Genomic DNA, 13,068 nt, shown 5'->3' with positions numbered 1-13,068 from the left:
GTCATCTTGTTTCACAAATAGCCACCTTGTTTCAGTTATAGCCATAACTATGGTCATTTTGGTTATACAGTAATATAATAGCATGTATTGTATTGTAATGGAATGATGCCATTTATATACAGTGTAATGTGAAGTGTACTTTTCCCATAAACAAATCAATTTGCTGGTTTGCCATAATTTGGACAGAACTGAATGACCTTTAAGAGTATGGTACAGTCTGTTCTCATGTTGGACAGAACTGAATGACCTTTAAGAGTATGGTACAGTCTGTTCTCATGTGAAACAGTTGGACAGAACTGAATGACCTTTAAGAGTATGGTACAGTCTGTTCTCATGTGAAACAGTTGGACAAATCGACCGGAAGACCAAAGTAATGCACAAGTATTTTGCTCAGTCAGTTGTTACTGAGGGAAAGAAAGAAACCCATTCACCCATCTACAGTTTATCAATCTAACCTGTTTTGTTTGCAGTTGGTGAATTCCATCGCCAAGACGTATGTGGGAACTAACGCCTACATGGCAGTAAGTAGACCTAATATGAATACATGTTGGTGGTAATTGGACATCTTGGTGAAAGAGGCTCTGGATGTTGTTTTTGGGGGCCTTTGTGCCAGCCTTGAAAATGTTCTAGGAGAAACATTGACAGGACACATCTGATGATGCAGTAACCACAAATGGCTCAGTTGAACACAGTATAGCATAGCACAATAAAGTTTCCTACATCTCAAGTCAACCACAGCATACCTCATCTGACCCCCTTGTTTGTACCCTGCAGCCGGAGAGGATATCTGGGGAGCAGTATGGCATCCATTCAGACGTCTGGAGCGTGGGCATCTCCTTCATGGAGGTGAGTGCAGAGTGCAGGTGTGTGTGTGTGTGTGTGTGTGTGTGTGTGTGTGTGTGTGTGTGTGTGTGTGTGTGTGTGTGTGTGTGTGTGTGTGTGTGTGTGTGTGTGTGTGGATTGCAGTCTGCAGGTGTGTGTGTGATTGCAGTCTGCAGGTGTGTGTGTGATTGCAGTGTGCAGGTGTGTGTGTGATTGCAGTGTGCAGGTGTGTGTGTGTGTGTGTGTGTGATTGCAGTGTGCAGGTGTGTGTGTGATTGCAGTGTGCAGGTGTGTGTGTGTGTGTGATTGCAGTGTGCAGGTGTGTGTGTGATTGCAGTGTGCAGGTTTGTGTGTGATTGCAGTGTGCAGGTGTGTGTGTGTGTGATTGCAGTGTGCAGGTGTGTGTGTGATTGCAGTGTGCAGGTGTGTGTGTGATTGCAGTGTGCAGGTGTGTGTGTGATTTCAGTGTGCAGGTGTGTGTGTGTGATTGCAGTGTGCAGGTGTGTGTGTGATTGCAGTGTGCAGGTGTGTGTGTGTGTGTGTGATTGCAGTGTGCGTGTGTGTGTGTGATTGCAGTGTGCAGGTGTGTGTGATTGCAGTGTGCAGGTGTGTGTGTGTGTGTGATTGCAGTGTGCAGGTGTGTGTGTGTGTGTGTGATTGCAGTGTGCAGGTGTGTGTGTGTGTGATTGCAGTGTGCAGGTGTGTGTGTGTGTGTGTGATTGCAGTGTGCAGGTGTGTGTGTGATTGCAGTGTGCAGGTGTGTGTGTGATTGCAGTGTGCAGGTGTGTGTTTGATTGCAGTGTGCAGGTGTGTGTGTGTGTGATTGCAGTGTGCAGGTGTGTGTGTGTGTGTGTGATTGCAGTGTGCAGGTGTGTGTGTGTGTGTGTGTGTGTGTGTGTGTGTGTGTGTGTGTGTGTGTGTGTGTGTGTGTGTGTGTGTGTGTGTGTGCTGGTGTGTGATTGCAGGTGTGTGTGTGTGTGTGTGTGTGTGTGTGTGTGTGTGTGTGTGTGTGTGTGTGTGTGTGTGATTGCAGTGTGCAGGTGTGTGTGTGTGTGTGTGTGTGATTGCAGTGTGCAGGTGTGTGTGTGTGTGTGTGATTGCAGTGTGCAGGTGTGTGATTGCAGTGTGCAGGTGTGTGTGTGTGTGTGATTGCAGTGTGCAGGTGTGTGTGTGTGTGTGTGTGTGTGTGTGTGTGTGTGTGTGTGTGTGTGTGTGTGTGTGTGTGTGTGTGTGTGTGTGTCTCTGTGTCTCAAGGGGCTCCATTTTAGAATAACGTTTTTATTTCAGTGCTACATTTGGCCAGGCCCTGTCGTCCCCATTGACACCTATTGATTGTCAATCTATTCCTGTCAAGGACTCCTATTTCCACAGCTCTGACAAACGCTTTACCCTCTCTGGCCTCTACACTGTTTGTCAATACCGTTGAATATTATCACCATTGTAACCGTAACGGATGGGGCTGCGGAAAATAAAAGTCTGTCTGAATTATTGACACAATCTCAGTTTGATCAAGATAGAGTTTTCTCGCCACAGGATCAAAGCCCTTTCCTCTTTGTGAATCGTTAGCGAGAGAGAGAGAACCATACAGGTAAGTGTGCATTAGTCTAAATGAAACGGCTTTTAAACTCTCCTCTTAATTTGGATGAATCTGCCGTCGCCAGCAGTCGGTCCACGGTCAAGGCCAGCATGGGTTTTCCCGTGTATTGACATCGTCGTAATAACGTGATGGCGCCAACATCATCAGAGATAAAACCAAGATTAAAGACACCAGGCGCAACGCAAAGTGAATTGCCAAATGTCACGAGCAGGTTGGATATTTTCCGGTGTAGTCATACATCACATGAATCTATCCCTCCATCTTTCCAATCTCTCTGCTTATCTCTCTGTTCTCGGCGGGGGGGGGGGGTTGTGGTTGTGGTTGCAGGGGTGTTATTAACTAATAGCAGAGGTTCTTTGAGGAAGGGGGTTATTCGACGGGGGCGCATTGAGCCCCTCTCAAAGACTGGCCTCTCTAATCTGGAACACGCTTCAGCTAGTCTCCCTCCGTGAGGAGATTAGACCACCTGTGAACTCCTATTAACATGCATTTCCACCACAGTCCTAAAGAAGTCCAGTCAGCCCTGATCTTGTGTGCTTCAACCACATTTAAACTCATAGGCACTTCATATTCCTGATAGTCCCTGTAGACCTGTTTATTCAACTTCCTCCCCTTTCTAATACTCTTCCAATAGTCACTTTTTATATATATTCCATTTTTATTTATTTTGGGCATTTTTGTATGTGTATATATATGTATTTGTATTTTTATATGTATGTGTATATATATGTATTTGTATTTTTATATGTATGTGTATATGTGTGTGTATATATATGTATATGTATGTGTATATGTGTGTGTATATATATGTATTTGTATTTTTATATGTATGTGTATATATATGTATTTGTATTTTTATATGTGTGTGTATATATATGTATTTGTATTTTTATATGTGTGTGTATATATATGTATTTGTATTTTTATATGTATGTGTATATATATGTATTTGTATTTTTATATGTATGTGTATATATATGTATTTGTATTTTTATATGTATGTGTATATATATGTATTTGTATTTTTATATGTATGTGTATATGTGTGTGTATATATATGTATTTGTATTTTTATATGTATGTGTATATATATGTATTTGTATTTTTATATGTATGTGTATATATATGTATTTGTATTTTTATATGTATGTGTATATGTGTGTGTATATATATGTATTTGTATTTTTATATGTATGTGTATATGTGTGTGTATATATATGTATTTGTATTTTTATATGTATGTGTATATATATGTATTTGTATTTTTATATGTATGTGTATATATATGTATTTGTATTTTTATATGTGTGTGTATATATATGTATTTGTATTTTTATATGTATGTGTATATATATGTATTTGTATTTTTATATGTATGTGTATATATATGTATTTGTATTTTTATATGTATGTGTATATATATGTATTTGTATTTTTATATGTATGTGTATATATATGTATTTGTATTTTTATATGTATGTGTATATATATGTATTTGTATTTTTATATGTATGTGTATATGTGTGTGTATATATATGTATTTGTATTTTTATATGTATGTGTATATATATGTATTTGTATTTTTATATGTATGTGTATATATATGTATTTGTATTTTTATATGTATGTGTATATGTGTGTGTATATATATGTATTTGTATTTTTATATGTATGTGTATATGTGTGTGTATATATATGTATTTGTATTTTTATATGTATGTGTATATATATGTATTTGTATTTTTATATGTATGTGTATATATATGTATTTGTATTTTTATATGTGTGTGTATATATATGTATTTGTATTTTTATATGTATGTGTATATATATGTATTTGTATTTTTATATGTATGTGTATATATATGTATTTGTATTTTTATATGTATGTGTATATATATGTATTTGTATTTTTATATGTATGTGTATATGTGTGTGTATATATATGTATTTGTATTTTTATATGTATGTGTATATATATGTATTTGTATTTTTATATGTATGTGTATATGTGTGTGTATATATATGTATTTGTATTTTTATATGTATGTGTATATATATGTATTTGTATTTTTATATGTATGTGTATATATATGTATTTGTATTTTTATATGTGTGTGTATATTTCGTGGTATCCAATTGGTAGTTAATCTTGTCTCATCGCTGCAACTCCCATACGGACTCGGGAGAGGCGAAGGTCGAGAGCCGTGCGTCTTCCGAAACACACAACCCAACCAAGCTGCACTGCTTCTTGACACAATACCCACTTAACCCGGAAGCCAGCCGCACCAATGTGTCGGAGGAAACACCGTACACCTGGTGACCGTGTCAGCGTGCACTGCGCCCGGCCCGCCACAGGAGTCGCTAGTGCACGATGGGACAAGGACATCCCTGCCCGCCAAACCCTCCCCTAACCCGGACGATGCAGGGCCAATTGTGCGGCACCCCATGGGTCTCCCGGTCTCGGCCGGCTGCGACAGAGCCTGGACTCAAACCCAGAATATCTAGTGGCACAGCTAGCCCTGTGATGCAGAGCCTTAGACCACAGCGCCAGTCGGGAGGCCCCTGTAACTGAAGTGTTGATAGTCCCGGTAGGCCAGTTTATTATTTTAGCAGGATGTCTTTGTCGTCACCCTTATTGTCGTGTTTTTCTCTTTCTACAGTTGGCACTGGGCGCTTTCCCCTATCCACAGGTGAGTCCCTTCCTCACTACATTCCATACACATGCTATCATGTTTGGCTATGTAGAAGCCACACAGTAAGGTGTCATGACAACATATGGTCATAGGGTCTTTCTCACTCCCTTAATTCTGTGTGTGATGTCACTGGTGGTCCGGCAGCGACTCTCTTATCCATTCTCCATGTTGACCCTACTCCTACAATCCTGCTCATCTTCAAATGTAATTGCTGAGCCACAGAAGAGGTCTGCTGAATCCCATCAGCTCTTTAATTAGGCCCTAATGAGGGCTTAGTACCATAATCCTCCTCTGAGCATGCTGAACTTGGTTACCTCGCGTGACTGGCTGCACGGCGGCCATCTTGGAAAGCCATGTGGATGGTGGCTATAATGGTGGTTATTGAGTTGATTCTTTGAGTGTTGTTTATGATGTGTCACTGGACAAAAAGGTCTTCTCACTTGATCAAGAGTGACCTTTCTGAAAGGTCACCTGGCTTTGTGACATCTACTTTATCCATTGTGTGCTTCAACTACTCCGACTTACTTTCCATTATTCATTCTTCTGAGAGGAAAATGGAATGACAAGACAAAATGGCTACTGAGTATGTAGAACTTTCTATAAACCTCCAAACAACCATAAAATAATGAAATGTAGGTCTTAAAGAACATTGTTTTGTGAAATAAATGGGCTGGAGTCAGGTACCTCAATTATTGTCCCAAATACCTACAAATAATACATGTGTCCTTTCTACATAAAGGGTCCCGTGTTTCTCAGTTGGCAGAGCATGGTGCTTATAACGACAGGGTTGTGGGTTCCATTCCCACGGGGGACCAGTACAACAACAAAAGTATGAAAATGTATGCACTCACTAATGTGAGTCTCTCTGGATAAGAGCATCTGCTAAATGCATCAATCAGCAGTTGGAACAATAAGAAAGCGTTCTCCCTTCACCTGTTTCTGAGGAATTGGGGCTAGATAAATCTAACCGCTGTTACATCCATAACTCTGTCTATGAATTTAAGGACTGACCTATCAAAATGATAGTTTTAATGATGTTGTGAGGTTTTATAGTGTTTATTTCCAAACATTGGAGCAAAACAAGCTTATGTTGGGTTCAGATGGGGTACGACAGTGGAACTAAGCTCATGAGACATTTATAGGTTATATTCTCCAACAATCAATCAGTACATTTCATTCATTTAGAAGTCCAAAAATGGATGAAGCAACTGCATATTGGCTTTTTAAAAAAAGGGACATTAGGTTCTACGATGCACTTTTCAGGTCCATGTCTCGATGTCCCAATGCATCACTCACTGCTAAGGCAATACGCTGGGACCTTTTAATCGTCAACACAACTTCCTGTTACATTTCTTGTGCTCAAGAACAAGATATTATTATTTTTAAAGTCAAATGTCGATGGACTGTCCCTTTAATATGTGACTCATAAGGTACACAGTTTCCAAGCTGTGAAATGTAAACTCCGTGGAGGCTGATTTTAAAGGAGCCCAGTGGGCTAGAGCAGAGCCCTAGTACCATTAGTCCAAGCTCTGCGCTGGTGACCGCTTTGTTTCCCAACGCTAATTAACCCAACAGGCACGCTGCGAACCAATCTAATGAACATTACTCACGGCTACCATGACCGTCGGCCTGTGGATGGCCTGGAACACCCAAATAAGACTGGAGGGAGACCATACCACTGACTGACTGAAACTGGGATATGATGCCAAGTGTATCATGGTTGTGAATCTATTCCGTAGCTATAAGATACCGTAGCTGCGTGTCCAGAAGAGGAATTGTCTCGGGTCTGTGGCATTGTTTATGATGTTTAGTACGCAGAGTAAGACCTGTGAATTAGGGCCGTTGTGATAGTTATCCCTAGATGTGTTTCTGTAGGGGGTTTGTAATAAATGGATGTCTTGAAGAGAATAATTAAGAGGATTTAAGCCCGCTACACAGTGATTAAGCTGCATAGTGAATCAGTTTTGTTAATACTCATCCTGGAGACATGGGAAATACTAAACTTGTTTTGAGGCGACCAGTCAAACGTGTGTTTGTGCCCCCTGTGTTCATCCTGCTGTGATGACGTACATGAGGTCTCCATGGGTATTGTGTGTGTGGCCTCGGGCATGTCTCATTTCAGAGTGCTGCCACTCTTATCTTCAGCAGTGTCTATTAACATGGCCATTATCATGTTAATAGACACTGTATGATTACATACAATAATGAATGCCTCACAGTCACTCACACACACACACACACACACACACACACACACACACACACACACACGGTTTTTGAATAAGAAGCGGAGAGATGTGGGCTTGTCTGTTCTTCTCTGGTATTTACATATCCACCATTTTGTATGGAAGGGAGCGTCATTCTCAGCATCTTCATGTCTCTTTTTAATAGGCATGAGACCTCTGGTAACACTTTAATATCTCCAATATATTCAATCCAATCTATAGCAGTCTGTCTGCCAGTATACTTCTGCCAGAATCTGATTCATAAATTAGCCTAAATAACCAGAGGAAGAAAAAAGACAAACTTATTTCTTGTTCTTTACAAATGGAGCCATAGGCGTTGTGGTGGAGCGTTGAATGTTTTCACACCCCATTAATTTATTTCTTCTTCCTCTCTCTCCCCCTCTTTCACTGTTTCCCCCTCTCTCACTCACTGTTTCCCCCGCTCTCGCTTTCCCATCCTCTCTCTCCCTCTTTTACTGTTTCCACCTCTCTCTCTCGCTCCTTGTTTCCCCTCCTCTCTCACTGTTTCCCCCTCTCTCTCTCTCTCTTTCTCTCTCACTGTTTCCCCCTCTCTCTCTCTTTCTCTCTCTCACTGTTTCCCCCCTCTCTTACTGTTTCCCCCCTCTCTCTCTGTTTCCCCCCTCTCTCTCTCTGTCTCTCTCATTAATCCCCCTCTCTCTCACTGTTTCCCCCTCTCTCTCTCTTTCTCTCTCACTGTTTCCCCCGCTATCGCTTTCCCATCCTCTCTCTCCCCCTCTTCTACTGTTTCCCCCGCTCTCGCTCTCTCTTGCTCTCTCTCTCACTGTTTCCCCCCTCTCTCTCCCCCCATCTTTCACTGTTTTCCCCCGCTCTCGCTTTCCCATCCTCTCTCTCCCTCTTTTACTGTTTCCACCTCTCTCTCTCGCTCCTTGTTTCCCCTCCTCTCTCACTGTTTCCCCCTCTCTCTCTCTCTCTTTCTCTCTCACTGTTTCCCCCTCTCTCTCTCTTTCTCTCTCTCACTGTTTCCCCCCTCTCTTACTGTTTCCCCCCTCTCTCTCTGTTTCCCCCCTCTCTCTCTCTGTCTCTCTCATTAATCCCCCTCTCTCTCACTGTTTCCCCCTCTCTCTCTCTTTCTCTCTCACTGTTTCCCCCGCTATCGCTTTCCCATCCTCTCTCTCCCCCTCTTCTACTGTTTCCCCCGCTCTCGCTCTCTCTTGCTCTCTCTCTCACTGTTTCCCCCCTCTCTCTCCCCCCATCTTTCACTGTTTTCCCCCGCTCTCGCTTTCCCATCCTCTCTCTCTCTCTCCCCTTCTATCTTCCCTACATATGGAATTTAAAGCTACACCAAGAGACAGTGTGTGCACCAGGGAGATCTGCCAGTGCTCTCCTCATCTCTCTGTTCATTTTCCCTGCTCCATATGGCGTTACAGACAGTTCACCTGCAGGCTGTAGCAGATCCCTGGTAGAACGGGTAGCTTCATTTCACCAGGCGCAGCCGGCCAACGTCCTCGGGCCCAGGCTGTCAGCTGTCTGCGCAGAAGCCCCCTGTGCTATCACCCTCCACAGTCCACCCGACTGTGGCAGCAACACAAATAGAGAGAATGGAATAAATTGTAAGCACCTGAGATTTGCTCAGGATAGGTGGTTTTGGGAGAATGGGGTCAGTGTTTTGGGTGGGATGTGGGTGGATTTGAAGGGCAGAGGGGTGTTTTTGTTAAGAGCTGTTGTAACGCTGTAAGGGGCCTCTGTACTCACCCTTTCCATTTTGAGGTGTGTGTGTGTGTGTGTGTGTGTGTGTGTGTGTGTGTGTGTGTGTGTGTGTGTGTGTGTGTGTGTGTGTGTGTGTGTGTGTGTGTGTGTGTGTGTGTGTGTGTGTGTGTGTGTGTGTGTGTGTGTGTGTGTGTGTATATGAGTTGCCTGGAGTATGGGTTAACAGTACGGGCGGAGGTGGCGATAACAGAACACTCCACAGCGTTTTCATCCTGTGTTTGTCATTGATTAGAGACGGCCTCTTTAATTCCTCCTCACCCCATGCTGTGATCCATTTGCATTCGTTGTGAGGAGTTAATGGAGTTTTCTCACGGCTCTGAAAGTCTTTGAAGACAGCAGACGGGAAGTGATGTGTATACAGCCGCCGGGGCAGCGCCCCCCTGATTGATTTGGGCTCTTTTTGCTTTTCCTCATCTCCATTTTAAATTGTTCCACAGAAGAAGAACAAGAACAGGAAGTAGTTCAAATATGTTTGATGGTGTTGTTATGAAGGGATCACATAAAAATGTCAAACAAACTGTAGAGGGATTTAACAGATCAGCGATTGCACTCCCAAGTATTGAGTAATGTAGACTCTTTTGACACTATCCCCATATTGCATTGTGACACGGGGACTTTCATATGATGAAGTATCACACTTTCCAAAAATGTTGAATGCTTTATGCAGAGGCTGCATTCACCCGTCTGTGAACGTTTTGTACTTTTTGATGCTCTAGCTATTGCTCCCCTCAACCCTGGAACATCTGCCTTCAGATCAACACAGCTGTTAACATCTATAGAAATAGGAGACCAATGGAAGTATTGAGTGTTTCAATACAGTACTGTCTCCCTGTCTGTAGACTGTGCTGCAGCTCTGACTGTGAGAACAGCTTCTACATGATGACTGAGTAGGAATACCATTGTCTCCCTTTCTGTAGACTGTGAGAACAGCTTCTACATGATGACTGAGTAGGAATACCATTGCTTATAACCATGTCGGTCTATTCTGTTTTGATTGATGATTGTGATGAAACGAGGGAGTTTCATTGGGTTGACCTTGAGTGTCAGATTGAGAGACCATTTTGAAACCAAGACTTGAAAAGTCCATATTTTTGCCTCTACTCTTATTTGGGGTTATTATTCATGATTCGAGTTGTTTTAACCTGAATGTGAAACACAGAACACTGTTGTTTTCCTCTGCAGGATTCAATCTTCTCCAGTTTGTTGTCCACAGTGGTCATTTTCAAACCAACTCTGTATCAGAAACAACAAGGGACTCATTGAAAGGTTCATGTATTGTTAGACCGTAATCATCATATGAAGCACTGATTACCCCCAGGACAAATATATAGTATGTTGTGATGTGTAAATTAGATCATCAAGTTATATCGTTCAATGACTGTTAAATGGAAAGATGGGACGGCATTGTTACGGCTCACGTTGTTGACGCCAGATCCAATTACCTTGTAGGAAAATAACAAACTCTTGACAAAGTACAACTCAAATAAGTTTGCCTTCAACAATCCAATTTCAACCCCTGAGCAGCTTGCAATTTTGTTTAGTAATTATTTCTGAATGAATTTGTTTTCTGTAGTCGCCCATAACCTGTCTGAATCAGGAAAAATATGTGTAGAGGCCATGAAGGAGCCTCTTGATATTTACCACCAGTGCAAAGCTGTCATTTCATTGAGAGAATGAATCAATAAGAGTTTTAAATCATTATCAAAAGAGCCTACGAAACAAGCAACTAATTGACTAAACATAATGGGCCATCTAGCTCAAAGCAGAAGACCTTGGGTCTCTTGGTATCATCTAGCTCAAAGCAGAAGACCTTGGGTCTCTTGGTATCATCTAGCTCAAAGCAGAAGACCTTGGGTCTCTTGGTATCATCTAGCTCAAAGCAGAAGACCTTGGGTCTCTTGGTATCATCTAGCTCAAAGCAGAAGACCTTGGGTCTCTTGGTATCATCTAGCTCAAAGCAGAAGACCTTGGGTCTCTTGTTATCATCTAGCTCAAAGCAGAAGACCTTGGGTCTCTTGGTATCATCTAGCTCAAAGCAGAAGACCTTGGGTCTCTTGGTATCATCTAGCTCAAAGCAGAAGACCTTGGGTCTCTTGGTATCATCTAGCTCAAAGCAGAAGACCTTGGGTCTCTTGTTATCATCTAGCTCAAAGCAGAAGACCTTGGGTCTCTTGGTATCATCTAGCTCAAAGCAGAAGACCTTGGGTCTCTTGTTATCATTTAGCTCAAAGCAGAAGACCTTGGGTCTCTTGTTATCATCTAGCTCAAAGCAGAAGACCTTGGGTCTCTTGGTATCATCTAGCTCAAAGCAGAAGACCTTGGGTCTCTTGGTATCATCTAGCTCAAAGCAGAAGACCTTGGGTCTCTTGGTATCATCTAGCTCAAAGCAGAAGACCTTGGGTCTCTTGGTATCATCTAGCTCAAAGCAGAAGACCTTGGGTCTCTTGTTATCATCTAGCTCAAAGCAGAAGACCTTGGGTCTCTTGTTATCATCTAGCTCAAAGCAGAAGACCTTGGGTCTCTTGGTATCATCTAGCTCAAAGCAGAAGACCTTGGGTCTCTTGTTATCATCTAGCTCAAAGCAGAAGACCTTGGGTCTCTTGTTATCATCTAGCTCAAAGCAGAAGACCTTGGGTCTCTTGGTATCATCTAGCTCAAAGCAGAAGACCTTGGGTCTCTTGTTATCATCTAGCTCAAAGCAGAAGACCTTGGGTCTCTTGGTATCATCTAGCTCAAAGCAGAAGACCTTGGGTCTCTTGGTATCATCTAGCTCAAAGCAGAAGACCTTGGGTCTCTTGTTATCATCTAGCTCAAAGCAGAAGACCTTGGGTCTCTTGGTATCATCTAGCTCAAAGCAGAAAACCTTGGGTCTCTTGGTATCATCTAGCTCAAAGCAGAAGACCTTGGGTCTCTTGGTATCATCTAGCTCAAAGCAGAAGACCTTGGGTCTCTTGTTATCATCTAGCTCAAAGCAGAAGACCTTGGGTCTCTTGTTATCATCTAGCTCAAAGCAGAAGACCTTGGGTCTCTTGGTATCATCTAGCTCAAAGCAGAAGACCTTGGGTCTCTTGGTATCATCTAGCTCAAAGCAGAAGACCTTGGGTCTCTTGTTATCATCTAGCTCAAAGCAGAAGACCTTGGGTCTCTTGGTATCATCTAGCTCAAAGCAGAAGACCTTGGGTCTCTTGGTATCATCTAGCTCAAAGCAGAAGACCTTGGGTCTCTTGGTATCATCTAGCTCAAAGCAGAAGACCTTGGGTCTCTTGGTATCATCTAGCTCAAAGCAGAAGACCTTGGGTCTCTTGGTATCATCTAGCTCAAAGCAGAAGACCTTGGGTCTCTTGGTATCATCTAGCTCAAAGCAGAAGACCTTGGGTCTCTTGGTATCATCTAGCTCAAAGCAGAAGACCTTGGGTCTCTTGGTATCATCTAGCTCAAAGCAGAAGACCTTGGGTCTCTTGGTATCATCTAGCTCAAAGCAGAAGACCTTGGGTCTCTTGGTATCATCTAGCTCAAAGCAGAAGACCTTGGGTCTCTTGTTATCATCTAGCTCAAAGCAGAAGACCTTGGGTCTCTTGGTATCATCTAGCTCAAAGCAGAAGACCTTGGGTCTCTTGGTATCATCTAGCTCAAAGCAGAAGACCTTGGGTCTCTTGGTATCATCTAGCTCAAAGCAGAAGACCTTGGGTCTCTTGGTATCATCTAGCTCAAAGCAGAAGACCTTGGGTCTCTTGGTATCATCTAGCTCAAAGCAGAAGACCTTGGGTCTCTTGGTATCATCTAGCTCAAAGCAGAAGACCTTGGGTCTCTTGGTATCATCTAGCTCAAAGCAGAAGACCTTGGGTCTCTTGGTATCATCTAGCTCAAAGCAGAAGACCTTGGGTCTCTTGGTATCATCTAGCTCAAAGCAGAAGTCCTTGGGTCTCTTGGTATCATCTAGCTCAAAGCAGAAGACCTTGGGTCTCTTGTTATCATCTAG

At 42.4% G+C, this 13,068-nt stretch overlaps 1 protein-coding gene across 1 annotated transcript in view; it reads left to right on the top strand.

Annotated features, from left to right (window-relative positions):
* Positions 1–13,068, top strand: part of LOC106596840 (dual specificity mitogen-activated protein kinase kinase 5) — a 176,332-nt gene that overhangs the window by 97,664 nt on the left and 65,600 nt on the right. Inside the window, exons 15-17 of the mRNA XM_045707997.2 lie at positions 471–521; positions 775–846; positions 5,083–5,112. Coding sequence (XP_045563953.1) covers positions 471–521; positions 775–846; positions 5,083–5,112 — 153 coding nt within the window. The remainder of the gene's footprint in view (positions 1–470; positions 522–774; positions 847–5,082; positions 5,113–13,068) is intronic.

The sequence above is a fragment of the Salmo salar genome, chromosome 26, assembly GCF_965601325.2.
Source record: "Salmo salar chromosome 26, fSalSal1, whole genome shotgun sequence".
NCBI lineage: Eukaryota > Metazoa > Chordata > Actinopteri > Salmoniformes > Salmonidae > Salmo > Salmo salar.
The sequence above is the reverse complement of the archived record's forward strand: the minus strand, read 5'-3'. Positions and strand labels throughout refer to the sequence as shown.